Here is a 26,934-nt window from a genome sequence, read left to right on the forward strand (position 1 = left end):
TCACTTCTATCCCCCTGTCCCTAATCTCAGCCATCACTACATCTGCTCTGTAGCAGTTTTTGTAAGTAAGCCATAACAGACTGTCAGATCGTCTGTTATGTAAGTGACCCGTGTTTGGCTGTGTCACTCTGACTTGCTTTACTAAACATCATTCCCTCAAACTTCCTGCATTTTGCTGTAAATGGCTGCATTTCATCTTTCCTCAGGTCTGAGCAGTATTCCATACTGTGGCTAGACCACATCTTGTTGTGGATGGGCATGTGGGCTGTTGCCACGTCCTAACTATTGTGAATAGTGTCACATACCTGCTTTGCATAGGATTAGCTTACTTGTAGATACAACATTGTGCATTTTTTTTCTGATAGACTGAAATGTCTTTCAATATTATTTGGCAGCAGGCAACATTCTATCCTTTGACAGCCTTGAGTCATTCAGTTCAGGCCTCCAAGGCCCCCAGGACACGCTGCTGTCCACATGTCACTGACTATTCACGTCCCTCCCACCCGGCTCTACATCAGCAGTCCTGGCTGGAAGACCTGCTGGGTCAGACAGCAAGTCAAGCGCAGTGACTAAAAGTGCATTCATAATTCACGACTAATGAAAAGCTAATGGAATAAAAAAGAACACTCAGAAATGTTGCATATAAGACTTGATAGATGATTTTAAAAATCACTATCAATGAGAAATTCAGTAAGTGCTTTGGAGTCGTCAGTTAATAATGGGGAGGTGAGTTTGGGGAGGGGGTATCAGTTGAGTGATACTCTACTCAAGATAGCAAAATAAACTTCAAATAAATTTACTAGTGCTCCCCAAACTCCAGGAAGTCTTATATCCCTGTCACCAGCTTGCTACATTTGTTTATCACCCACACTAGTATTCAATCAATTTAAAGAAATTGACTCATCTTTAAAAATGTAGCCTTATCCTAAGCAATCCTTTCTCTGAAAATGCAGGTCTGATAACGTGATGATGTACTTATTTGGGGAAAAAAAAACCACAGCCACTAACCCCAAAATATTTATCTGCAGAACTCCTAAGATCGTCGTACATGATCACCACTAATACTTGTAGCAACCTCTGGAAAAGGCTGAATTAATAGTTCAGTATTTAAAGAAGGCAAGCCCTAAGAAATGGGCTTATAAAAATGATTGGAAGAGAACATTTATCAAACCTTTGATGAGACATAGGAGAGCATGTGAAGGGTGTTTAAAATTCAGGGGTGGATGACGAAATCATAAGAGAAAATGTAGCAGATTTGACTTCACAATAATTTAAAATTCTGCCTAATCAAAAAGCAAACCTCAACAAACCCTCTTCGGCATCACCAGGAAATCCCCGAGGACCCAGGTGAGGCGAGCTCTGCGTCTGCTTTAATTTCATCTGAGGCTGGGTAAGGACCAGCACCGGCAGCGCCTGGCCCCCTGCATCCAGGAGAGCATAAGTCTGCGGTTCCCCGCAAAACTACACACGTCTTCATCCTCATCCTTCCTCCAACTCAGTTTTTCCCAACTCAGCTCTATAAATACTTGGGGTGCTGTTTCTCTGTTGGTGGGTCGGCTGTGTGGACACCGCAGGTCAATGCCAGCAGCTCCCCTCGCTGCACCCCGCAAGCTGTGCTGACCCAGGATATAGAGCCATCACCAAGTGTGCCCTCGGGCAAAACTGTCCTCACGGGAACCTCTGCTCTCACTTTGTCTTAATTGCAGTAACATAGTCTATAGTGTTACACAGGGTTCAGGTGTATAAACTTGCTCTCAACACCTGTGTGGTCTACACCGTGCTCATCGCCGAGAGTCCGGTTTCCATTCGTCACCTTACAACTGGCCTCTTTGGCCCGACTGATGCACATTGATGCCCCCTTCTCCACCTCTCTTGTTCTTGGCCTGGTGTCTGTGGGACAGTGGAGCCTCCTCATCCTTCTCCGCCACCACCAGCCCACCTACATCACCCTCCAGGCTAACCCCAAACCCAATACCGGTGCCTCCCTGAAACCGTCCCGATCATCCATTCTCAGCTACTCTTTCCTTCTCCTTGAGTATTCAATTCTGTTAACAGCATTTGTCTTCTTATTTAATTATTTCATGGAATCCTGGGTGGGAGGTTTTAAAGAATTCTTGCCATTTGCGTAATCTAAACTGTCAAAGAAGTCTGGAGATTTGGTTCGGGTTTCAGCTTCCTCGGGCTGCACTAGATTGCAAGCCCCTGGAGGGTGTGTGTTAACCACAGCCTTAATTTTCCCTGTTCTCAGGGCTTTGCTGGCCCAGGAGGGCTGGGCCTCCTGGGGTTAGCAGGTCCTGAGAGAGAACAGCCCAGGCGTGTATCTTTCAGATGCAAATCAAACAATCCAGAACCCTCATCCACATCATCTCTTTTATTGGGGTCTCACACTCTGGGCCACCATCTACCTGTCCTAAGCACGCAGAACCCAGGGCCAGACAGCTGGGACAGGCCCTGCGCCCCGGAGCCTGCTGGGTTATCCAAACTCACCAATCTTAAGTCTGCTTATCCTGCCCCACCTCCTGTGGAAGCTACAATCAAGGCTCTTGCCCGATTTCTACATTTTCCTCTGCTTCCGAGGGACCTGGTGCGTCCCTGTGTGTTCCTGGTGTGCTGGGTCCCATCCTCTTGGGATCTGGGACACAGCAAATGATCTTTTCAATGACAGTCATCTTTCAGCCTCACTGTATCACAAGAAAACATTAAAATGGGTGGAGGCTGCCTTGTTCACCTGCTTAGCTTGTACAACTTGGACTCAGTGAATCAAATCAGACTCCATGCTGTGGGGCTTCCAGAGATTTCCCTGCAGTTTGTGCACTGTGTCCCTATATATTATTTATATATGGAAAAGACATGATTTCATCTTTCAGAGACCCTTAGGATGGAGCAGGCCATCATTCAAAGAACCGCAGAATGCAAATATTTGGCTCAAAGTGAACCACGTAAATTGACAAGGGATTTTTTTTTTTTTCCTAACTAGGTTCTGCAGCCAATGTTACTGAAATAAGCTTACCCTCCTTGTGATGGAGGAATGCTCATACCTGCTTGGGGGAGTGACAAAAGAAGATGATCAGGTGAGAAAAGTCCACAAAGATAATTTGCAAAGTGCTGAAATCCTACATCTAGATGCCAAGATGACCCACACGTGAACACATACGGGAAAGCTCTCTAGACAGTGGGAAAAACTCCACCAACAAGGTACAATGTTTGTAATAGAAAATGTCCATTTGACCCTGCTGAGTCTTCTCAGCAGAGGTTGGCCATCCTAAAGGTCTGCGTTCTAGAATGCCAGTCTCCTTGTCACCACTGACAGGCAGAGTGTCCCCATTAAGCTAAGACAGTAACTAAGACGGTGTGTGAAAACAACACTGTGCAGTCAGATCTGCTGTTAGTCAAAAGCAATGAGCAAACCTAAAACCTGCATTTCTGTTTAGCCTTTTCATCCGAGCCCAATTATTTCTAGGTAAGATAACAGCCAGTGTGTTGTGCTCTCGGGGCTGCGTTATAACCTCCCACGTTCTTGGGTTCTCGCTGGAGAGCCGGGCTCAGGAAAAGAACTCGCAGGTGCTGACAACTTTAATGAACAGTCTGAATCCAATTGAAACAGCTGATTAGTCTTGAGAATAGAAGATAAAGTCGTACCCAATTTGTGAATTTGCAGAGGGTTCTTCCTTCATTGTTCTGGGGTGCATACATTTGTGCCTAAAAACCACTGGGGTTCCTGCCTGCTGACACCGCGGGGCACACTCCATGGCTTCTCAGATAGGTGGTGGGTAGAAGGACAAGAAAAAGGTGGACTCGAGGTCATTCGTTCCCATGAACAGAGTTGGGATTTCAACAGGGCTCAAGGATGGTTTTATTGAATTTTTCTAGAGTTTTAAAAAAATGTGGTAAAATAGCCATAACAGAAAATTTCTATTCTAACCCCTTTAAAGTGTACAGTTCAGTGACATTAAGCATATTCAGTTTCTACGGCCGTTACCACTGTTTAGAAGTTTTCTCTCACCCCACACAGAAACTGTACCCATTAAACATAAGTCCCTAATCTTCCTCCCCTAGCCCCTGGGCACATCGATTCTAATTTCAGTGGCTGTGAATTTGCCTGCACTAGCTGTTTGGGGGAAGAGGGATGACACAGCACTTGTCCTTCATGTCTGGCTGCTGCTTAGTCAAGGGTCCGTCCACGTCGAGGCGGGTGGCAGCCTGGCTTCCTGCGTGGCAGTTCCGTGGCAGCTCCGTGGCAGCAGAATGTCACAGAGCCGGGAGGAAAGGCCCCTCCCAGGGGTTTATGTCTGGCCCCCAACCACCTGTGACTGGAACAGGAGGGGAGGGGGCCTGAGGGGGGTGGGAGGTAATATGGCAAGGGGCCCAGTCTTGGTTGAGCCAGTGCAGAACCTCACCATGAGGCTGGCAATGGACGTTCCCTCTGGCCCTAGCACCATGGGAGAAATGGCACCCCATCACACTCCCCAAGAGGCTCTGGTGGGTCTCCGTCACTCTGAGTAGGGGATGGCTCCCTGGCTTGAGGACCCTGTGAAACCCCCAGCCACCTGGATGCCATCTGTGCCAGCTGAGAGCTGCTTCTGCCCAGTTCCCTTAGCCTAAGGCCTTTTCAGTAGATGCCACTGGACAGTCCTTGATGAAGGACTCAGGCCTGTCCACCAGGGTGGACAGCTGTTGCTTCCACATCACTCAGCACCTTTTAAACTCAGCAGCCATTCTGGTCCCATCCCGCGGCGGCTCCCGCGTCTGCTTTCTCTGCAATACGGGTTGGCAACCTTTTCTTCTACAGGACCAGGCAGCGAATATTTTAGACTTTTGCCTCTTTTAGACTGTGGGGAAAAATTGAAGTTCTCATGTAGATGCAGTTGCTTAACCAATGAGAGCGAGAACAAATATCCACAAGCTGCTTATTAATGAAATTAAAAAATAATAATAAGTGAGCACAATAGACTCCTGTTACCCAGATCCATTTCCTTGGTGTCAGTTACGGACTGTCGACCACGGTCTGAAAGTATTACGGTCAATAAAGGATCTGAGAGAGAGAGAGAAGCTTCACACAACTTCATTATAGGATATTGTTATAATTGTTCTACTTTATTATTGTTCTTGTTCATCTCTTATCGTGCTGAGACTATAAGTTAAACTTCAACTTGGGTGTGTATGTACATACTGGGGTTCATTACTCTTCAGACCGCTGGGGAGCTTGTAGTGTACACCCTGTAATGTACACAGGGGTTCTCCTGTGCTTTTTTTTTTTTTTTTTTGGTAATAGGCCTATTGAAGGTATAGTTCTTTTTTTTTGGGGGGGGGGAGATAATTGTAGCTTAATTGTAGTTCAAAGTGAGTGATGGGATGTTCTGTTGTCACAACAGAGGCTCCTGCAAAGCCTCCCCTCGCGTCTCTGAATCACTGTCATCTTCCCTCCGAGAGCCTTTGGGGACGGGTTTCTTGAAGCTCTCCCTTAGACCTACGCTCTGTCTACCCTGCAGTGCTGGGGAGCCTTTCAAGTGGCCGAACAGGGTAAGGGCGAGAACTCTGAAACGAGCCTCCCTGGGTCTGAATGCCAGTGGATCTGATGGTTAGTGATGTGAGCTTGGACTATTACTTAACCTATCTAGAAACTTCTACGTGTTTCCTCATCTATGAAATGACTAACAGTACTAGGTCACATGGTTGATACCAACAAATAAATGCAAGAGTGAGGACAGTGCACGCCATCCCGTAAGGTGCTGCTACTCCTGTTACACTTCTTTTTTTTTCTTTTTTAAGATTTATTTATTTATGCATACAAGAGCTGGGTTATAGACCAGAGATGTGGGGCAAGGGGTGAGAGGATTCACCTGAGACAGAGCAGGGAACAGAACAGGCAGACTGACTGAAATATACTGCTGAGGGGAGCAGCGGGCGAGACAGGAGAGGTCTGCTGTGCCATGTGGGTAGCTCCCTGGCCAGCTGGGGATCGAACTCGTGCTGCAGAGGCTACTGATTTCTTCATAGTGGGGTGCTTAACCCCTTGTGCCACTAGGGAGGCCCTGTTATGCTTCTTTTGATATGCTCCCAGCCATTAAAAACGTAAGACCATTGCTGGCTTCCGGTGAAGAGCTAAGAGCAGAATGCCCTCTCCCCACGTAGCAGGCATCCTCGCTGTGTTTCTCCCCAGAGCATCCTTCTAGCTGAGCTTGGCCTCTGCACTCACACTCGGGGCCCCCTCTGAAGCCACGGCTTCGGCAGTGAGGACCACACTGTGAACACCAGCGCACCCCCAGCAGGACCACAGGGCACGGCACCTCATCACTGGCATTCAGTACGCGGTATGACTGTAGGGGGCCCCCAGCAGCAGCTTCAGCTTCACAGGTGGCAGGCAGCACTCGGAGTGTGGCGTTGGCACCCAGTTTAGATTCATTCCCTGGGCTGCCTTGTCTGCCGCTCTGCTCCGGTTCCGCCCACTCAGCTTCTTGGCATCAGGTCAGGCTAACAGCTTTCCTGACGCGCTCAACAGCTTCTGTGCTGTCTTGTCCCGTAGAGAAGTCTTCTCGTTGCATAGGAGCTCCTGAAGCTCAGACACTGAGGCGCCAGCGGGCCCGGAACTCTGAACAACCCTCGGTGGTGGCGTTTCCACAATGGCACGATGTCTGGCCCTGGGCTTCTGTGGGAGCTGTCAGTGTTAATGGAGGTGGGAGGCCACGCCAGTGAGCTCAAGCTGTTTCTTCTCCACAACTCAACTCCGTTCTCTGCTGTCTTCTCGTTGTTCATGTTAAATATCAGCATGATTTGACTTATCCATTTTGCTTTGATTTCGGCAAACTTTTGCTAGTTAATCAGCTTCTGACAGTATCCAGACAGGAACCAGCTCACGCTAGGCTCCTCCTGTTGCTTGACTTCAGAAAACATCCCTGAGGACTTAGGGCTTTGATAATGTCCCAGCCACTTTCCCTAGTGTTTATGGAAAAGCACTTGTAGGCATCTGCATATCAAAATCCAGGTAAACAAGTCGCTGGATGCCAAGCATTTCCCACCATTCTTGTCCCCACCTTTTCTCATCATGAAACTGGCACCTTGAACCAGGCATGACCAGGCCATTTACATCCAGATCAGAACACTTTTGGAGTAAACAGAGGCACAGGCCAGAGGGGAGTCACCACCCAGGCTCACCAGTGCCTGCAGCTCATTGTCCTCCAGCTGCACACATTTTATAACCCAGGGACTTCTAAGAAATGCTGCGTCTCTTAGACTCACAAACCCGGACACCAAAGCAGCTAAAACTCAGAGGCAACCAAATCTGTCCTGCCAGTTGAGCTGGACATGGCGAGAGCGGTCAGCAGAGCACTTCCTCCTTGAGGCCATGGCCACAGCGCCTCTTTGGAGTCCCCCGCCCTCCTTCTGAAGACCCTACCTTACCAGAGACAGCACCCCTGGTCCTGCCAACACGGAGCTTCATCACCAGGACCCCAGACCCTAGTCAAGCACAGCACTGGGGGCCAGAGCATCTCTGCATTCCAAGGTGTGGGTGGGGTCCTTAAGAGGACCACTGGATGAATGAAGGCATCAAAGAGGGACAGTGTCCTGTGCCACAGAGAAGAGAATGCAGCTTCCAGATGCATGACTCGGGGCGGAAGGAGGGAAACCCGAGTTTCACTCCCAACCCCTCTGCCCACCTACTCACACCCACCAGGTGTGCTCCAGGCCCAGGGCCTTTGCACTGGCTGCCCCCTTTCTTCACTTCCCCTTGCTTCAAATCTTTGCTCAAATGTCCCCTTTGCCAAGACGCCTTCCCTGATGGTTCCATCTGAAAAGGCATCTGCTGTCCTACACCCCCAGTTTGCCCCCCTACAGCATCTCCTGTGCCTTGTCCCCATGTTCATGGGTTAAATGCACCACCTGCCTCTGCCCCTGGAGCATGGGCTCCGATCTGGAGTCTTGTGTCAGTCTCCTGGTTGCTGCACCCCCAGTGCTGAGCCTGGTGTCTGGACACAGTGAACGGCCAATGAGCACCTGCCTCCTCCTGTCCCCCGCTACGGCGGAGTGGCCGGCTGTCCTTGCAGCCAAACCAAGGGCCCCGCCTGTGCTCTGTTACATCCCTTCCTGCCTTTGAGTCTTGTTCTACCAACCATCTCGTCTCGCTTCCATGTACGCAGTGGCGCTTAACGACGGGGACACCCATGAGACGTGCGTAGTTAAGCGATCCAGCCCTGCAGACATCACAGAGCGTGACTGCACCTGCTAGATGCATCTCGGCGTGGCCCCTGCGGCCCCGAGGCGTAGCTGGTCCGTCCCTGCCGGAAATGACACTAACTGACACGTTTCTGTAATAATTCTGATACCTGGACCTAGGACCGTCAGGCCCTATTCCACAATCATACTCGCTCATTCAAGCCTTACAATCGCCCAGAGGTTGAAATGACGGTCCCTCTCTACAGGTGGAGAAGCTGAGGCACAGAGAAGGTGAAAATCTTACCTAGGGCTGCACAGCAACTCAGTAGGGACACCAGGGTTTAAACCCAGCGGGCGGCTCAGGAGTCTAACTCCTGATTCCTGAGCCAGGGTGCTGCTGGCTCATGCTGGCAGCATTTGTATGTGTGTCCACTGTTATCATCTGAAATACACACCCCGACTGTAATTCCGTATTCCCCTCAGCAGCTCCTCTCTCTGTCTTCACTTTGCAAACATTTTAAGGTCTCATTGCACTAAGTGGCCCTGTTCCCTGGCTTCACCTTCTCTCTCTGACACTTCTCAGTCTCTCTCTTACTGGAGCCATGAATGTTTGACCACTTCTTCGAGGGGAGGTCAAGTTGGGAGTTCCTGAGTCTGGGCATGGGGTGGCCCTGGACAGATCTCCTTCCTCTGGGGACGGGAGGATATGTTGGAAGAGGCACAAGGGATGAGCATCCCGAGGGAAGCAGAGAGGGGTCAGAATCCCCAGGGCAGCTTTCGGATTCCTCCTAACTCAGGAAATCCGTCCTTTGAAGCCGCCACTTCCTCACAGCACTTGAAGGTTCCATTTACAGTGACATAAAAGCCCTCCTTGACTCTCGCTGCTCCCCTGAGGTTGCCCCCACTTAAAAATCTCGATTTTTCTCTCTTTACATTTAATAGCCGGTAAGATCTTGTCCAGCATTAATTCCACGGTTTTTCTGACAAAGCATTAGTTTTATACAATTTCCAAATACAAAATGTTGTCGAATGCTTTTACCTCCCAAATGAAATAGGCTCCTGCCTCTCATAAAAATTTACCCTGTCAGAGTGACTCCCCCTCCATCCCAGGTGACGGTCACTGTCCAGACGGGCAGCTCACGACGTGTGGCTCGGAAGGTGGCAGGTTCAAGAGACCAAAGAAAAATATTCATAACCTGCTGACTCAAGCTCACCTGGGCCAGGCACAGTACTAGGGGGTGCGTTAATCTTTGTCTTCTTACTCGGTTTTAGAGGTAGGTTGCACAGACTCAAAAAGATCAAGCGACTCGCCCAGGGTCCCCTAGTGAGTACCCTGAGGTGGGGGAAGGGGTCCGCATGTAGCTGCGCCTCAGATGCTGTGGCAAGCTGGCCCCGTACCTTGGCGGGTGGGGACTTACCATCCAGTCGGGGAGGTGCCATCCCACCCCGTCCCTCATGCTGCCACCTGCGGACTCGCCAGGCCTTGAAAGGCAGTTTCTGGAGTGTGGCGTCAAAACTGCCTTTGAACATCAGGCTGTCTCAGGAACCCCCTCTTCAGTTTCCATGTGCTTACTCCAGAGATGAAGTGCCATCCCAGGTCATTCCAGGCCTAATCTGTACGGGGGCTTGCACAATTCTAGACCTTTGCACAATCAGAGGCCAGTATTTAAACCTCAAGGACTGGTCGTTATGGAATATCTACATTTCTGGCTTCTTTTGGACAATCAGAAGACCTGTCCAGTACTGAAGTTGGAATTGGTGAGGCTGAGAAGCAGCTGCTTTGGTGGTGTGGGGACGGGTTAGGAGAGTAGTATATGTTACTTTTTCCCCAAGTCCCCACCACTCCCTGTTGCCTTACTCTGAGCTGCTTCACTTGTTTATGTGACTGCTTGAACACGCAGGCATTCGAGTTTGTGATCCCACGATCAGGTTCAGCAAGCCTGAAGGTCCACAGGCCAGGGGTGCCGGATGCTCATTGATAAGACCAACCTCAAAAGAGGACCATCTCCTCCCCCAATGTTCAGAAAACAAAAGAGGAATCTGGGGGGCTTGTTCTCTCTATAATACAGTGTAAGGCTGCTTAGAAGGGCCTCAGTGCCACGGACTTGCAGTGAGGAGGAAGCTGGAGGCCAGATTTTGAAGCCGGCTCTGTCTGAGAAATTGTCTCCACATCAGAAACTGGGTGCAAGAGTGGGGCTGTGGGAGTCAAGCCTGAGCTGAGTCAACGCGAGGCCTCCAAGGAGCCAGAGGGCAGGGCCAGTCAGTCACCTGGGTCTCTATTCCTCACTCCTGATGGAAGAGGAGGGTCACACCATGTCAGGACAAGGGGAGAGCAAGGGGCCTGGGGGGAGGTCCCATCCCTCTGCCTTCTACCCCCCTTTACAGCAAGGTTTGGCCCTAGGGCTTTGAAGTTCCCAGCAGCTTGATAAGAAATGCAGGCATTAGGGAGGGTGGGAGGGGTGGAGGGATAGTTGGAACAGGGAGCCCCCTCCTTTGCTCTCCCTCCTGCCAGAAGCATTAGCACAGGCTCCCAGGGTGGGCTGGGCTCGAGGGCCTGGTGGTCATGCACCTATCTGCCTCTGGGGTCTGGGCTGGGGGCTCTAGACAGTGCCTGGGCAGACTGGCTCAAGGTGTCACTCGGGCTTTGTCTTGGGGGCCACCTTAGAGCCTCACCCTCTCCCCATATCTGCCATGTAATTCCTGTGGAAAATGACAGGATATGGGGCTAGGACAAAGGGTGCAGGCCTGACACCGCTCCCCCCACACCCTGACTTGGGGTTTAGAATATCCAGCGGCAGAGAATTCTCTCCCTGCTGGCCTCTCAGGTGACCACTGTGGTGGAATAACAAGTGGCCAGGAGATAGACTCTTTCCTTTATGTTTACTCTAGAAATTTCTTTTAATTTTTTTTTCTTTTTCTTTTTTTTAAAGATTTATTTATTTATGCATACAAAAACTGGGGTTCAGGCCAGAGATGCAGGGGGTGAGAGGATCCACCAGAGACAGAGTGAGGAACAGAACAGGCAGATGGACTGAAATACACTGCTGAGGGGAGCAGCGGGCGAGTCAGGAGAGGTCTGCCGCGCCATGTGGGTAGCTCCCTGGCCAGCCGAGGATCGAACTCGTGCTGCAGAGGCTGCGGATTGCTTCATAGTGCAGTGCTTAACCCCTTGCGCCACCAGGGAGGCCCTAATTATTTTTTCTTGGTTGTATTATTTCTTTATTGAGGTAACATTGCTCTGCAACACTGTATATGATTTAGGGGGAGAGGGTCGCGTCTCAGATGTGTGGAACGACACCCACCACCAAAGAACCCACCATCCTCCACCACAGTCCATTGGGCCCGGCCTTTGCGCTCCATCTCCCACTCTCCCCCTGCAGTAGCCTTAATTCTACAGCCAGATTTCTTGGGTTTGTTTTGCGCTGTTTCTTTGTTTTGTTTCTCTGTGTTACACATATGAGTGAAACCATCTGGTATCTGTCTCTCTCCTGACTTATTCACCGAGCACCGTCCCCTCCCGTTCTAGCCACGTTGTCCCGAATGGCAAGAGTTCATCTTTTCTTTTTATGGCTGAGTAGTATTCCACGGTGTGTATAGACCAAGCCCCTGTGTCCACTCATCGTCGTTGGACACTTAGGGTGTTTCCATCATTTGGTGATCGTAAGTAACGCTGCATTGATCGTAAGAGCGCAGGCATCCCTCGAATGGTGCTTTTGCATTCTGTGGGTAGGTCCCCAGGAGGGGAGTTGCTGAGTCGTATGGTTGATCTATTTCTGAATATTTTGAGAAACTTCTGTACTATTTCCACAGAGGCTGGACCCGCCTACATCCACGCTAACAGTATGTGAGGGTCACCAGATCCCCGCTTTTGGAAAACCCTGGCACAGGTAGGGCTGTGCAGAGCTGTGCCAGATGGGGAGCTGCTGGGCAGGAGTGGGGGCAGGGCAGCAGCCACCCCCCTTCTGGCAGAGGGGCTGGGAGAGGGAGAGCAAGTCTCTAGTTTCTTGACAGAAATGTCTCTGGGCCTAACACTGTCGAAAACTCAAGTAGCCAAAACAGAACCTGGCTGTGGTATGAGCCCCCTTCTGTCTTCACGAGGAGCATTTAAAATTGAGCTTCTGGGAGCATGCTCAGAGAAATAAGCCAGAAAGAAAAAGAAAAATACCGGATGGTCTCACTCATAGCAGGAATCTAGAAAACCTAAATAAGGGACCAGGAAAAAGAATAACTATAAGAAAGAAAATATCAAAATCAACAAACAACTATGAACCAGAGACACACTATTGGGGGGAGGGGCGGGGAAAGGAAGAATAGGGGACAAAATAAGGGGGGTGCAACTGTATGGGGAATATAAAAATAAAAAAAATTAACAAAACAAAACTGAGCTTCCTCACGTCTCCAGTGAGTAAACTGTGAAGCGTAAATGAGGTAATGAATATGACTAAACACTTGGCAGGTGCTGTTTTTATTATTGTTCTTTTCAGAACTTTTCCGAGAGAGCAGGCCCTGGCTGGATCTCTGTCTCCCCTGCTTTTGTTCCCTCGGCGCTTAGTGAGCCCTGCTGCGGGGTGGGCAGGCCTCAGGGATGAGGGCCCAAGACAGGGGGTCTCCAGTTCAAAGGACACAGGAAACATGCGTGCAAGAAAGACAGCCCCAGCAAGGCAACAGCCACGAACAGCTGTCCGCGCCCTGGGTGGCGTGAAGAGAGAGGAGACAAGGTGACGGAGGCTGACATGAGGGGGTGAAGGCATCCCCAGGAGCGGACTGGGGAGAGCTGTCTCAGAAGCCGGTGTATCGTAGAATCCCAAAAGAGACTTCGTGCCTGTGCTTGACATCCCGCCGTCCCCAGAGCACTCTCATTTCTCCTCTGTGACCACGACCCCCCTCTGCTCTTCCTTTCTGTTTATACCCCCAGCTCAGTCCCCCCCAGGCTGCTCCTGCACATGGTCTTGCTGGCTCCCCTGCTCCTGCTCGGAGGAGCCCTTTACAGTGTCTGCACGTTCCAGTGCAAAACATCTCAAGAGTCCCCACTGTCCCCAGCAGCTCCTCTCAGCTTTGGGGATTCCTTTAAGAATCCTTTAAAATGTATGGATCCTTTGCCCAGGAAAATAGCCACAATTTTAAGAGCTCCTGGAGCTCCTGAAACCCAACACAGACTCATGAGAGGTCTTAGGCCCGCAGGGTAATCCAGAGCAATACCCACAGGGTCAAGTGTGAGTTCCCTCACCCCCACAGCCTGCCTGAGCTCTATGGCTGACCTGGTGTTCCCCACCTCCAGTATCCCGAAGCCCCCTGCCAGCCAAGTCACGGAGGTGGGGACAGCGCCTGGTGGGGCACCCAACCTCTTTGCTGTGGGCTGGTCTCCCCTCTGGATCACCAGTCTCATCCTCTTTCCAGTTAAATCCACGGACCCTGCCTTCAGGTTGCACCCCGAACCCAGCTTCTCCAGAAAACATCTCCCTTGTTCCCAGCCCTTTGGTGCATCCATAGCTCAAGCCATCACTTCCATCCACACCATCTTGCACGCTGCTCCCGTGACCCAGGGGGCTTGTTGCTGAGGACAGACACTGCCCCTCCCGGCACCCTGTGCACAGGACGTCACTTGGGGTCATGGATCTTCCCTAAAGGTGAGGGAGAAGGCTTCCCGGGGCCCCCGATTCAGCAGTGACCGCTAGCGGCTTTCCACAGTGTATTACACACACTCTTGTGCTTTTCTCAAACACGGACTATTGAGCATGATTTATGTGGAACACCAGTCCTGCTGGAACAGAGCGACTCTCCAAGTGAGAGGGAAGGAATCATGAAGCTAAGGAGGCTGTTTTGCAAGTTTATCGAGAGGATGCAATGAGGTGAACGTGGCTCCCGCCGGGCCTGCATGCTCAGTATGCTAGTCTGCCCTCCTCATTCCTCAGACGGGCCTTTTTTCTCGTTCATGTAGAGCAGGTGGTAGGTGAAAATAGATCAGCACCTCTTTATTGTCAGGCTCTAAAATTTCAGGCAGGGGATTTTGAGGCATGGCAAAGGATTAGCTATTTCCATGGAGCCTAGACCCCAGAGAGCAGGGAAACCATGGAGGGACTCGCCCTGTGAGTCCACTTTAGAGCCAGAGCAGGACCTGCAGGTTGGTCTCACCCCCGTTTTGCAGGTGGGGAAACTGAGGCCCAAAGATCTTGGGGCCTCCCCAAAGGTCACAAATGTGGGTGGCAGACCTACCCCCAAAGCCCAGCTCTCAGAGCTCACTTGCTCCAGACTCAGTTCTCATCACACAGGGACTCTCTTCCCCCGAGACCACGGAGCCAGCTTGTGTTGGCCACATGGTCTCACAGGCCACAGAAACCAGGCCCCGGGGAGTGTCTTGCTGTCCTGTGGGGGCCTGTAGGGCCTGCTCATTGGGCTGTTTCTGCACCGCTGAGAACAGTGTATTCTGGCAGACTGGCCCATGGCCCAAGGGCGCTCTGGTTCCCCCAAACACTGCATTTGAGAGTCACAGAGCCTCCTCCAGGTGCGTCTCTGGGCACCGAGATAAAGGGGACAGGAATGGATCTGGCCTTCCAGGACAATCAGCTTGTGGAGAGGGAAAACAAGAACAAAAGTAAGTACACCACCACCTCGTCCGCATAGAAACAGTCCTCTCCAGTGGCTCGTCTCTGCCTATTTCCAAGTCAGAAAATAAAAACGCTACACAATGGGACTCTGATGAAGACTAAAACCCTGAACGTCAACACATTTTACTTTATTTCATCTCAATTGATCTCCACTCCCAAATGTTGCAGCTTCAAAAGGTAAGATTAGGCACCATTAAGCCGGCCGGCCCAGCATTGATCTGAAAACCCTCCTCCACGCTCCAGGACACGGAGGCTTCGGACCCTCATTAATCTTCCTGCTATCGGCCTGATCTCGACCTGCCAGCAGCCAGCTCACCTGATTCCCCATTCTGCCCACATCCCACATCCCTCCAGTCTGCTGGCGTCTGTGTCCAGGCCGCCCTGATGCGCCCTGCTGGGAACCCTGACTTTAACCCTGGGCTGGCCTTTCTGGAATTCCTTTCTGGCCTTCCAATTCCTCCCTGGAATTGGAAGAGGAAAGCGGTCTTCTGCAAATAAGATGGCGCTGGGCGGATTTCACGTCAGACGCTGTTGCAGGTAGCTCCTATGGGCCACAGCCATTTCTCTCCTTGGCCGTGGAAATAAACAAATGACAGCAGATGGGGGTGGCAGGGATCTTCCTCAAGGGGCCAACCCCCTTCTGCCCTCCCTTTTCGCCCTGCCTTCCCCAATTGCATCCTCTCCCTCAGGCACTGTGCAGGGAGGCCAGCCCGGACTGGAAACTATCCGTCTGGCCAGTGGCTACACGTGGCAGGCCAGGAAGGGGCCCTGCAGGGGCGTGGAAGTGTGAGGAGAGAGCAGCGGGCGAGTGGGGTGTAAGCTGGAGGTGCTGCTGGAGGTGGGGCTCTTGGGTCTCAAGCAGCCCTAGCCTATTGGGTCAACCACGAGATCACTTCATTGGACGACGCTTCCCTGTGCATGGGGCAGTTTACCTGCTGATACAGCGAGAAACTGTATTTGCAGCCAGGTGCTTTTTGGAGGATTAACTCACTTACTCCCCGTGAAGTTTCCCATGGACCTGGCGAGGCTTTGCTGCTGGGGGTGCAGTTACCCAAGCGCATCGTCACCGCAAGGGCCCCTGTCATGTTCAGGGTCTGCCTTCCTGTGAGCTGCTAATTTCACTTTATTGACTTCATACTTTCCTTTTAATCAACTCACTTAAAGATGTAAATGAATTTATCATAAGAGGAATGTTTGTACCACTACCCTAAATAGAATACTAATATCCCTTGCCTCAAATAGAAAGTCATGGCAAAAATAAATACAATTAAATTCTTGGCCTCCAGCCTGGCCGGAGGCTGTCTTTATCTGAAGAAGCGGATTGGTTCTAAAAGGCTCCCCCATACTTGCCTTTGGTCACCCCTAGAGGCCTTGCCTCTCCATCATGCTGCTTTTTTTATAACTGCGAGTAGAATGTGGAATTGGATGGCAGGTTGGGCGGGCCACCAAAACCACTCAGGACCCCCAAGAAATCTGGGGAACTGTTAACCACATGTGCAAACAAACTGTGAAGTGGAGCCATTTGTCGTGTGAATGAGCACATCCTAGCCAAGCTCGAGTGGGGACCTCAATAAAAAATCTGGGGGAGATGGAGTGCTCAGTGCTGCCGCCTTCCTGGTCAGTGCTGCCGCCAGTGATGTCCCTGCCCAGGCCAGGAAGGACACACACCGGGGGTACTTACTGGCCCTTCATCTGAACTAATCATTCAATGAGGGTGCATTCAGGCACCATCCAGAATCCACTGAAGGCCACTCCCAAGTGTCCAGCCCCGGGCGGGTGGTGCAGCAGGAGGGTCCTGGCTGCCGGCAGGGGTGGACCAGTGAGTCACCTGCCCTGTCCCTTAATGGTTCATTTTCTCCGCATGCGCCGCCTCCCTTCATTATTTAAACTCCACTGGCATTTACCAAGAAGGAGTGAATTAATCCTGGGTGTCGCTCCTCCGAGTACGGCCGGCCACTGCTGTTCTTGAAATTGGACCTCGGGAAACCTGATAACCAACCAATTCTCGCTGGGCAGAGCCCGGCAGCCTGCCCTCGCCCTGTGCCCATGGAACACTGTGCCCAGCGCGGCGGCCCCGCTGTTTTGGGGAGGCTCGTTTGACTTGTGAGTGTTCCTAGAGTCTCAGACGTTTCCAGGTTCCCTTTCACAGATGATTTGTGTGGTATGGAGCAGGGGACTGAGCACAGGGTGCAGGAAGGCAGAGCCGGCAGCTGCAGGATCCTGGGACCTGAAAGGATTAGGAGTAGCCTGGGCCCAGGAGAGGCCGGCCTGCTGGACCTCAGCCCCTCCTCTCCTCCTGTGTGCCCTTTGCCAGTCCTGGAGCCCCGCTGGGCCTCTGTGTCCTCATCTGTAATTGTGTAAACAGCTCTTGGCACAATGGCTTGAATAGGGTCAGCCCCAAGAAAATGGGGACCCCTGGCACTTGCCAGCTCCCTGCAGAAGCCCACCCCATCCTGGCCGTCCCACCTGGACAGGCCCATCTTAACCGAGGAAGAAGCAGACTTCAATAGCTCTTGTCTTTCCCCAGGAGTGTCCTCCTGGCCTTAGTCGCTGGTGTTTCCTCTTCCTCAGCGTCTCTCGCTGTCTGTAGCGAGATGGTCAAGCAAATCCCGTGCTCTGGATTCATTCTGATGAGACTGGGTGGGGGCCAAGGAGGCAGCTGGAGGGGAAGGGAGGCTGGGACAGAGAGCCCCGTCCTGATTCCACAACAAGGTGACTGGAGCTGTGACCCTGAACCGTGTGGTTCTTTGGGGCGCTGTGCCCCACCGGGCCCTGGCTTTGGCACGCGTCCTCTCGTCTCCTTCCGCATTGCTGCTTCCCACATTCTTTCCTTCCACGGGCCTTCCGGTTTCCAAGCTTTGCCCTTTGGACATACGAGCACACGTCTGTCCCCAGGGGATGTCATTTGGGACACCATTTTGGACAGTTCTCCTTGTTCCTTGGAGCCTGGGTTCAAATCCCAGCTCTGCAACTTACGTACGGTGTGACTTTGAGGTATTGAACTGCTCTGTGCCGCAGTCTCCGCTTCTGTAAAATGGAGACAGTAACTTTGATTGCACGGGACTGTTGAAGGCCACAGCGGCAGGCAGAGCTCCCATGCTTGGGAAGGTGTTTAACTCAACACACACGTGCAAAAACACGACGGTTGTTCTCCTCTGCTGGCGGGCCTAGCGGGGCGCTGTCTCAGGGCAGGGATGTTTCCGGAAGCCATCCCCTCGCCTGCTCTTCAAGGTAAACTCCAACCCCAGACTATGAGATCGCCAGGATGGGGAACACTCCTGAGAAACTGGGGCTGGGAAGTCCTATGACCAGCCCCTTCCAACTGAAGGGAGCTGTTGCCTCTGCCGGCTACTGTCGCCCTCTCTCAGGAAAGGAAAGCATCTTATCACTGCAGAGGGAAGTCGCACGGTGTCTGGGAAAGTTGGGGGGCTCTGCTGGGGACATGATGACGTGAAAGCAACATGCACCCTGGCGGCATGGGCCATCTCTGCTTCCTTTTGGACGACCACCCCTCTTTGGACGATCACCAGTAGTCCCTGGGCTGGTCTTTCCAACCTCTGGCCTTTGAAGGGCAGGAGGAGACACGATAGGCCTGGGCCTTCAAAAGGGACCAGGAAGCAGAGCTGAGGCCCTCCTTGTGCCCCCACCATCACACAGAAGTTACTCCAGCTTCCTTCCACTCGGCCATCCCCACTCAGCCACCCGCTGAGGTTTCTACTGTGGCAGGAGGGGCCTCCCAGCCACGGTGACACTCAGCCCTGTCTCTCCAGCTGGTGTGGCCCCCTTCGCCACTCTGACAGCTGAGGCTGAGAAAAGCCTGAGGCCAACAGGTCCAGCCAGGGCACCGCAGCCTCTGAGCTGACTGACGAATCGCAGGCGACTGGGGAGAATTTAAAACCATCCCAGCTGCCACCCGGGAGAGTGACTAATCTCCACACTTAAGGACAAGCCCCAGACTGGCAGTCACTCAGACACTGGGGACTGCTCCTGGGGTGCAGGCGGCACCCAGGCGACTCCCCCGAGGCTTCTTCTGGGGAGACAGAGCCTGTTTTGTATCCTGGCAGGAGAAAGCCACCTGCCACTCCGGGCTGCTGGCCTTCCTGTCCTGCCCCTCCCTCGGTGTTTTCACCGAATCTTCCCATCTGTCTCTTCAACTTGCTATTGCTCGAGCAGCCGAAAGACAAGAGGTGGGTGAACTTGTCTCGGTTCCTGCAGCCGCCCCGAGTCTTAACCATCCATCACTCGTCCCTGGCTTGACCTGTTTCAGAGACAAAACACCACTGCCAAGTGCTTGGTGAGGGAAATCTCTGACACCACGCGGCGCATTTCTCGCCCCCTCAGTGTTGCAGGTGGACAACGTCGGGCACCCTTTCTGGGACCCGCCCTGGAAGGAGACACCTGGTCCAAGTCGCTTTTGACCCAGCACTGAAGCCCCGGAGGTGGCGAAGATGGCGGAGCGGCCACCTCCTGCTCCGCAGAGGATGGCGGAGGGCACAGTGGCGCTGTGGTCAGTGGCAGGCCACACAGGGCTCTCTGGAAAATAAAAGCTGGACAGAGGCGTGGAGGGGGCTCCACATTTTTGCTTTTATGTGAACCAGGAATTGGAAACACTGCACCACCACCCCCTCACAAATTAGGGAGGGCCTTTTGATTCTACCCCTTCACCCCCCAACGTTCTGACCATGTGCCCTTCACTGTTCTGTCCCCTCCACATCAGACCCACGTGCTAGGAAGCCACAGGGCTTTCTGAGCCAGGCGAGGGTCTTTAACTATTACTAGAAAGGCACAGACCTCCGGGGGCAGAAAGCCCAGATATTGATTTTTGCCAGGCCCTGGTCCTCGTGTGCCATTCAGAGATTCTTTATGGGCTTCGTTCACTAAACCATATGCTGTTACTAGGGGCTGGGGGTGAGGAAAAGGAGGCATAACTGGTGAGCTCATGTCCACAGGATACGGGCATGATGGGGTGTGGGGCTACACATGGGGGTCTAGCTGCCTCAACCTGTGGGTGGAGGGGCATGGGCCGGGGAATGCTTTGCAAAGGAGGGGATTCTACCTTGAAGGAGTCAGAGGAAGGAAGGGCAGTGTGTGCACGGAGCTTGTTCCAGAAAGGAGCCGGGGGAGAAGCAGGTGCAAAGGCATAGGGGCGGGGAGTCACACCCGGCATGGGGCCTTGAGAGCCACACACAGTGGCTGGAGCCCAGGGCAGCTGCCGCTGGGCATGGGCAGAGCACGTCCTGCCGGGACGCTGTGCTAAAAGCAGCCGCAGCCTTCATGGAATTCCACTGTTGCTGAGAAATATTTCTAATTTGCAAATGTACCACATCCCCAATTTGTAAACCTAAACACTTTGAAAAGCTAGCAACCCTGCTTTACAAGGGGAGAGAGGCCTTGAGTGGTGACTATGGTTGGATTATTATAGATGAGTATCTATTTACAATTTAAATGTGATGCTAGGAACAGTTGGCAACAAGGACTTGGAGCGAGTAAGTTAAAACCAGACCTTTCTCTCCTGTTTTATCCTCCAATCATGTTTACACTTGAGTGATTTACATGGGGACCGGGGAGAGGAATGGGCTTCCCCCCAAGTTACAGAGTCCTGAGTGACTATGCATGCTCTTTCAGGAAGCCTGGCCTGCCACGCCCCAAGGTCACGGTCTTTCATACCCCCCTGGACTTAGCACTCAGGGGCACACCTCATCTTACCCTGGGCTGATGTCAGGGGTGGCTGCCTGCTCACCGATCGCATCTCAGCTGATGATCAGAGCTGGCTCCTCCGGCCTAGTCCCTTCCCAGATGGGGCCTGATGTCTGGCTGCAGTCTGCCGGGACCCTCGGCCATGGCGACCACCCACTGGTTCTGACCAGTCGGATGCCATTCCACCAGGTTGGTGTCCAAGAGGGACCAGATGTTAAATATCTGAACTGTCAGCCCTGGCCCAGGCACCAATGCCCAGTCGTGTGCTTGTAGAAGTGGCAGATGCTCTGGCATCGAGTTGCTTGGCATTGCTTGGACCAGAAGGATAGTTGGGGGAGTTGAGCTCTGCATTCTTCCCATCCTCCTCATGGGCCTTCTCTCTTCTAAACTACGGAGGGGGAAACTATGAAGGCAGAGCAGACTCCCTGGAAAGTGGGTCTTTGGAAGAATCCGGGGAATGAATTAGGCAGGCAGGGGCAAAAGAAGTCAGAGGACACCGCTGTCCAGCAGAATCTTTGGCTCCTTGTGGAGCTGCATCACTTGTTTCATCCCTGGCAATTGCCACACCCTCTCTGCGCCTCAGTTTTCTTGCCGATAAACTGGACTTTGACACATAGCCACTGCCCCCGCCCCCGGGACTGGCGGTTTGGAGGGACAGCGCTGTGAAGTAGTATCTGGCACGCAGCGCTCAGCTGTTGGTGGCCCTGGTAGGTGCCCATTGGGTCACCACGGGGGTGTGATGCATTAAGGTCTACAAAGCACTGGGAACAGCACTTGGCTCAGAGCAAGTGCTCAATAAATGCCAAAGATGGCAGCATCTTCATCCTCACTACTGTCGTGATTATGGTTTTTATTACTAGTCACTTTCTCTTTAACCAGAGGCCCTAACCCTTATGGACCAAGGCGTTGGTCACAGGTGAGGAGACCAGTGTTCGCTCATCCTGTCCTTCAGTCAGTGTGTGATCTTGCATACGTGATGTGACTTCTGGGGTCAAATTTATCCTAATTGTACCAAGAGGAGGTTTCCTGGGGGGGGGGGTCTTGGCTCGCTCCCCTTCCCAAGGTCCTGTGAGCCTCTGTGTCAGGGTTCAGAGCTGCTGCAGGGGCTGGACAGCCAGCCCCACATTCCTTCTTGGGGCTGCACTCTGCTAAGGCTCCCGGGGACAGTCTGGGACCTTTTAGCTTACAGCTTGGTCTGAGGATTCTCAATCTCGGGGCATAAAGACACGGGGCCATTTTCGTACCTCCCCTCTCTGTAGCTGAGTTGGAATATGAATTGGCTCCTCCTCTGGGCCCTTTGCAGAGAATTGTCTTTTTACATTTCCTTTTTGCATTCAGCCTTAGGGAGGCATTTCAATAAACAAGTAAGTGAGAAAGGGAACTTTGAAAATCATCCCATGAGAGAGGGACTGTCCCTCAGAAGCAGTCCCTGGAGGGGCGCCATGGCCTCCCAATACCTGAGCAGACATGAGGCAGAACCTGCCGTCCAAAGTCTCGTTGTATAAGAAAGGGACTCAAGCCCAAGAAAAGTGAATCCCAGTTTTGTTGCTCCAGAGAATACATGTAATCCCCTCTTCTACTTCTCATTCCTAAATTTGGAAAATTTACTCCAAAACAAGCTTCCTCCTCCTTCCTAACAGATCTCAGGGCCTCCCAGAAGCAACTGTCCTTCCCTAAACCACCGTTTTCTCGCAGGGGCTGATGCTGGCAGGTGATGGGCGTCTCCCCCGCACAGGTGGGCCTCTGGGAGGGGCAGCTGGGCAGGGCTGGGCAGGTCACCATGGCCTGGACAGGACCCAGGGCTGCCAGGAGGCATTCAGTGAGTAGACAGGGTGCCCCTTCCTGGCCACTGTTCCAGGCCTCCTGAGCCCTGGTTGGCTGCTCAAAGTTGGGTGGCCCCCAGGATCAATTAGTGACTCAGCTTGAAGACTCGCTGGGAAGCAGATGGAGGGACTGTTGGAATTGCCACCCGCTGCCCCGTCCTGCCTCCCAGCCTTGGGGGATCCCAGACATGCCTCACTCCTCTGAGTTAGACATGTGTGCGCCAGAATATCGGTGAAACCGGGGGCGTGGGGTCTCATGTGGTCAACATAGGGGAGAACCTGAGGACAGTGGCGCCAGAACGGTCCGTGTCACAGATCACACATTTGGCTTTTTGGACAGTTTTCCCCAGGGTCGGCACAGGCAGCCCGGCCACCCCATCCCATGGAACAGGTCCCGGGCACACCCTTAGTGGTAGAGTTCTGGCATTTCAATATAGACATCACCACCCTGCTTAGCTCAGGTGTGGGCGTGCATTCCTGGGAACCCCACTGGAACAGCCTAATGTGGGGCCGGACCTGGAAAGTGCAGCATTCAGAGCTAAGTGATTTGCCTCTTGAAAAGTCCTTGTCCTGTGGCAGGTACTGGATAAAAGTTCAGGGACAGCAAGGGATGTGAGCAGCACTGGTGTTTTCACAGCGCAGCGATGGGCAGCTCTTGGTCCTGCCCTCCCACATGTCAAGGTCAGCAAGTGGTCTGGGCCAGGCTGCTCCCACCTCTGGGAGAACACGCAGAGGCTCAGTCCTCCATGGCCCCCACACCTACCCTGCTGGCTTTTCAGTCCCACCCACGTTTATTTAAGCAAACAGTTAAAGAAAGTAGCGAGTTTCTCTCTCTGCGCGTGGGAGCCGCTAGCAGGTTGTGTATGAATGGAAACGTATTTGTGAAAGTTTTCTGAGCTCTTGGGGAAACCCAGGGGGAGGAGGAGGCAGCAGAGGCAGAGAGCGGCCTTCTGAAGCGCCCTGGAGTCCACAGAAGGGATTCCAGGGTGGCCGAGCTGGGGCGGGGGCGGGCAGCGAGCGAGACCTCACCGGCTTTGGGTGCTTAGGGCCTTAGCATCTTGGGCCCAGGACCCGCGTTCCCTGCTTCGGGGATCAGAGCACGGCGGGTCCTCAGCCTGCGCTGGGAACGCATGAAATAGGGGACGCGAGAAATAACAAATGGGACAAAGGAGGGGCCGCGCGGCGCTGGACTCGAGTGGGGCGCTTGGGGCGCGGGGCGCGCACTGGCCACAAGGAGGAGGGCATCTTCTGTTCCCTGTGTGACCTCACCTTCCCCCTACCCAGGTCAGGACGCTCTCTTTGGGGCCCTCAAAACCTTGGCTGGCTGCCTCCCCACCTGCCCGCCGCCAGTTGCAGGCTCTTTGTGGCGCCTCCGTGGAGAGGAGCCGGGCAGGGCGCACGCAGCCTTAGCCCCCACCCACCCCACGGCTGGCTGGCGCGTCCCAAGCTGCAAGTACCAGCTCGGGCAGGTCTAGCGCCAGGGCAGGGGCTCGCTGTCCCCCCTCACCTCCTGACAGTGCCCCAGGAAAGCCAGGGGAGTCTGCGCGCCCAGGGGGGCCCCCAAGGCTATTGAGAAGCGGTAGGACTTTGCCAGAAAAGGCTCAGTCTTCGCACCGAGAGTGCACGGGAAGGAGGGAGCCCCGCGGGATCCACTGAGTGTCCAAAGCTGGGGTACGGCGAGGTGGAGGGGTATCTCAGCTCAACCCCACGCGCCCCGCCTCCAGCGGTGCCAGTCTGCGCCCCAACGCCAGGCGCCCAGGCCGACCCGAAGCGAGTGGGGGTGTCTGTTATATTGGGGACACTCCCCTCCCCGGGGGCTCGTGCAGAACCCCCCTCTGATCCGGCCTGGGGATCCCCTCCCCCCAGCGCAGAGCTCCCCGCGCGCCCCCTGCCCACTTTGCCAAGGCGAGAAAGCGGCCGAGCAGGAGACAAAGAAACTCCTGCCTCCGCCACTCTCAGCCCCTCCGCCCGCCCCGGACACTCCCCGGCGCCCTCCCTGCCCCCCCCGCGACACCCCGCACGGACGCTCAGGGGCCGGGGGCCAGGGTGGGAGACGCAGCTCCCCGGCGCGGGACAGCGGGAGCTCGGGGTGCGCCCGCCCCGCCCGGGATACACCGAGGCAGCCGCGCCCCCGCCCTGCGCTGCGCTCCCCAAACAGTCCCAGGCCTGGACACCGCCGCCCCCAGCCCAAACCGCCCCCCACCTCTCCAGCGGAGTGTCGGGGGGCGCGGCGCACACAAAGCAGGGGGCGGGGTGGGGGGCGAGTCCCCGGGAGGGCGAGATCCCGCCGGGCTCGGCGCTGCCCGGGCGCAGCTATTTACCCGATTTCTTCTTCGATCTCGGAGATGTCAGCGAAGATGAGGAAGACCACGAGCAGCGTGAGCGCGGCCAGCATCCAGCTCCGGAACTGCAGCTGCATGGTGGGCTCGTGGCGGGTTCGCGCCCGCCGCCGGGACCGCTCGGGCCGGCGCTTGGAGCCGGGCTGGGGGCGCAGCGGCGGGCGCCGGGGCCACCGCGCGGGGGGCAGACACCCTGCGCTCCGGGCGCTCCGGCCGGCGGCGGCGGGCGGAGACAGCGGCAGGCAGGGGTTGCTCAGGCGCGGCGAGCCCGCTCGCTCCCTCTCGGCTCCCGCCTGCCCCTCCCCTCCTCTCCCCTCCCGTTCTTTTCTCTCCCCTCCCCTCCCCCCGCCCAGCTCTTGCTCTGGCTCCGCGCGCAGTTTGACAGCTTTGCTCCACGCCTCTGCTCGCCCCCTCCCTCCCCAGTCAACTCCAGTGTCCAGCAGCCCGCCTCTGCCTCTGCCTCTGCCTCTGCCACGCCGCCCGGCTTCTCGCCGCCGCCGGGGTGAGGCGGGAGCCTGCCACTCCCGCCCGGGAAGGCCGGGCTGGGCACCGCGTGCGTCCGGGTGTCGAGCTCACCCGCCAGGGCAGAGCGCGCACGGCCCCGCGCGCCCTCCCCGCGCACTGGCGACCGCCCTCCCTCGCCAGCTCTTTGTCCAGCGCCCTGGCTTCTAGCAAAGTTTTCCCGACACAAAGACCAACACCTGGGGACCGGGACAGCCCCCAGCGCGCGCGAGGAGGCGCCTTCAGGCGGTGGAGGTTGCCCAGGTTGGCCAGTGGGGGCGGGAGGTGGGGGCAGAGGACAGGGGAAGAAACATCCAGGCCCGGCCAACTTGGATGGAGATGCCGATTGCAATTTGTGGGCAGGGTGCTCAGCCCACGAGTGACGGTTCAGCCCCCTCCAGGTCTCCATCTGCACACTCGCGACTAGTCCCAGAGGCTGTCGAGTTGCCCAAAATCACGCCTTGATGCGTGGCTCCTGCCCACAATGGCAGGTTCAGCACCGGCCTGGCCCGGGTCCTGGCGCGCTCCTCTGGGCCAGCTTTGTCTCTCAGGTCTTACCCTCTCCTGGCAAAATCAATACCTCCAGACTCCTCTCTTGATCCAAAGGTCTTCTAGAAAATCCAGGCTCACATGGGGTGACGACCCCCGGCCGGATACTTCCTAGCCTTAGAAAATTTTAACACAGCTTAGCCTGGGCTGGCAAGGGCCCGTGAAATTTTGCTCAAATTAGACCATTATCTAGGATTTTCTTTTTGCACTAATAGCCCTGAAATCAGGAAATGTAACTTCCCAGCAATATTCATCTTGTTTATTAAGGGTCTTTGGGGCTTGAGTTTGGGGGGGGGAAAGAGCTTCCCGCTCAAGAAGCTCTAGGGAATGCCCCGATTCCCCAAAAGCACTGGCCGGTGGTGGAGAGCCCCAGGGTGCTGGCTGGCCAGGCCCTCCCTTCCCCAGACCCGGGGCAGGTAAGAGGCCTTTCTGATTTCTTTGTTCCTCGGCCTTTTTGTGTATAGGAAGGACGGACAGGAGGGAGGCTTCCAAGCGGACCACTCTTGTTGACGTGGGGAGCCAGGGTGAGCTCTCCCCAGCAGAAGGCGTCCCCATCACTCTGCCTGCAGAGCAGCTGATAGATACAGCAGAGAAATGGGCACGTTCTGAGTGTGGGGTGCATCTGCCTCTTCCCCAGAGGAGGCGTCTGCACATTTCTTCCCCAACCCCTTGCAAAGTCCCTGCTCCCCGGCTCCTTCCACGGCAACCGCTCCAGACCAACACACGCTGTTCCTGGGGAGAGAGACTCGGATGCGGAGCAGCAGGTTGGAGGTCACTCCCTGTCCGTGCGAGGTGGGAGAGACCCCAACAACGGTTGCCCACCACCCATCGCCACATTTTCTGAGTGCTTCGATCTTTCCCTGTGTCTTGCTGGATGGTTGGCTTAGGAGTTGTGGGTTTTTTATTTTTTTAATCATGTTTTCTGATGAAGGTTGGGGAGTGGTGAGGACATGGCACTGGCACGCCTGTCCCGGGGCTCGATATTTCAATCACTCATCTTTCACCCTGTCACTGGGGTGACATTTATTGAGCACCTACCCTGTGTGAGGAGCTAGAGATAGCAAGAGGAGAGAGACGTTTCCTGCCCCCTAGTGGCTTGGGGTTTGGGGGGACAGACTATGCACGTGGTGGGTCGGGCTCCAGCAGGGCTGTGGACTTCTGCCCAGCTTCTAAGATCACTCAAGACAGCAAGAAGGACTGGCTGTTGGCTCTCCCTTTGCTTCCCTCCTGACTGCACTCTGACTGTGCAGAACATCGGAGGAGGTTGCT

General features: G+C 54.2%; 1 protein-coding gene across 2 annotated transcripts in view; it reads right to left on the reverse strand.

Annotated features, from left to right (window-relative positions):
* ST8SIA2 (ST8 alpha-N-acetyl-neuraminide alpha-2,8-sialyltransferase 2) overlaps positions 1–24,695 on the reverse strand; it is a gene marked incomplete at both ends in the record, with an annotated part of 43,865 nt that extends 19,170 nt beyond the window's left edge. For both annotated transcript variants that reach the window (XM_084253377.1, XM_084253376.1), the window contains one exon: positions 24,598–24,695. In XM_084253377.1, the coding sequence (XP_084109503.1) occupies positions 24,598–24,695 (98 nt within the window). The remainder of the gene's footprint in view (positions 1–24,597) is intronic.
* Between the last annotated feature and the right edge of the window lie 2,239 nt (positions 24,696–26,934).

Source organism: Talpa europaea (assembly GCF_964194135.1).
Source record: "Talpa europaea genome assembly, chromosome: 14".
Taxonomy (NCBI): Eukaryota; Metazoa; Chordata; class Mammalia; order Eulipotyphla; family Talpidae; genus Talpa; species Talpa europaea.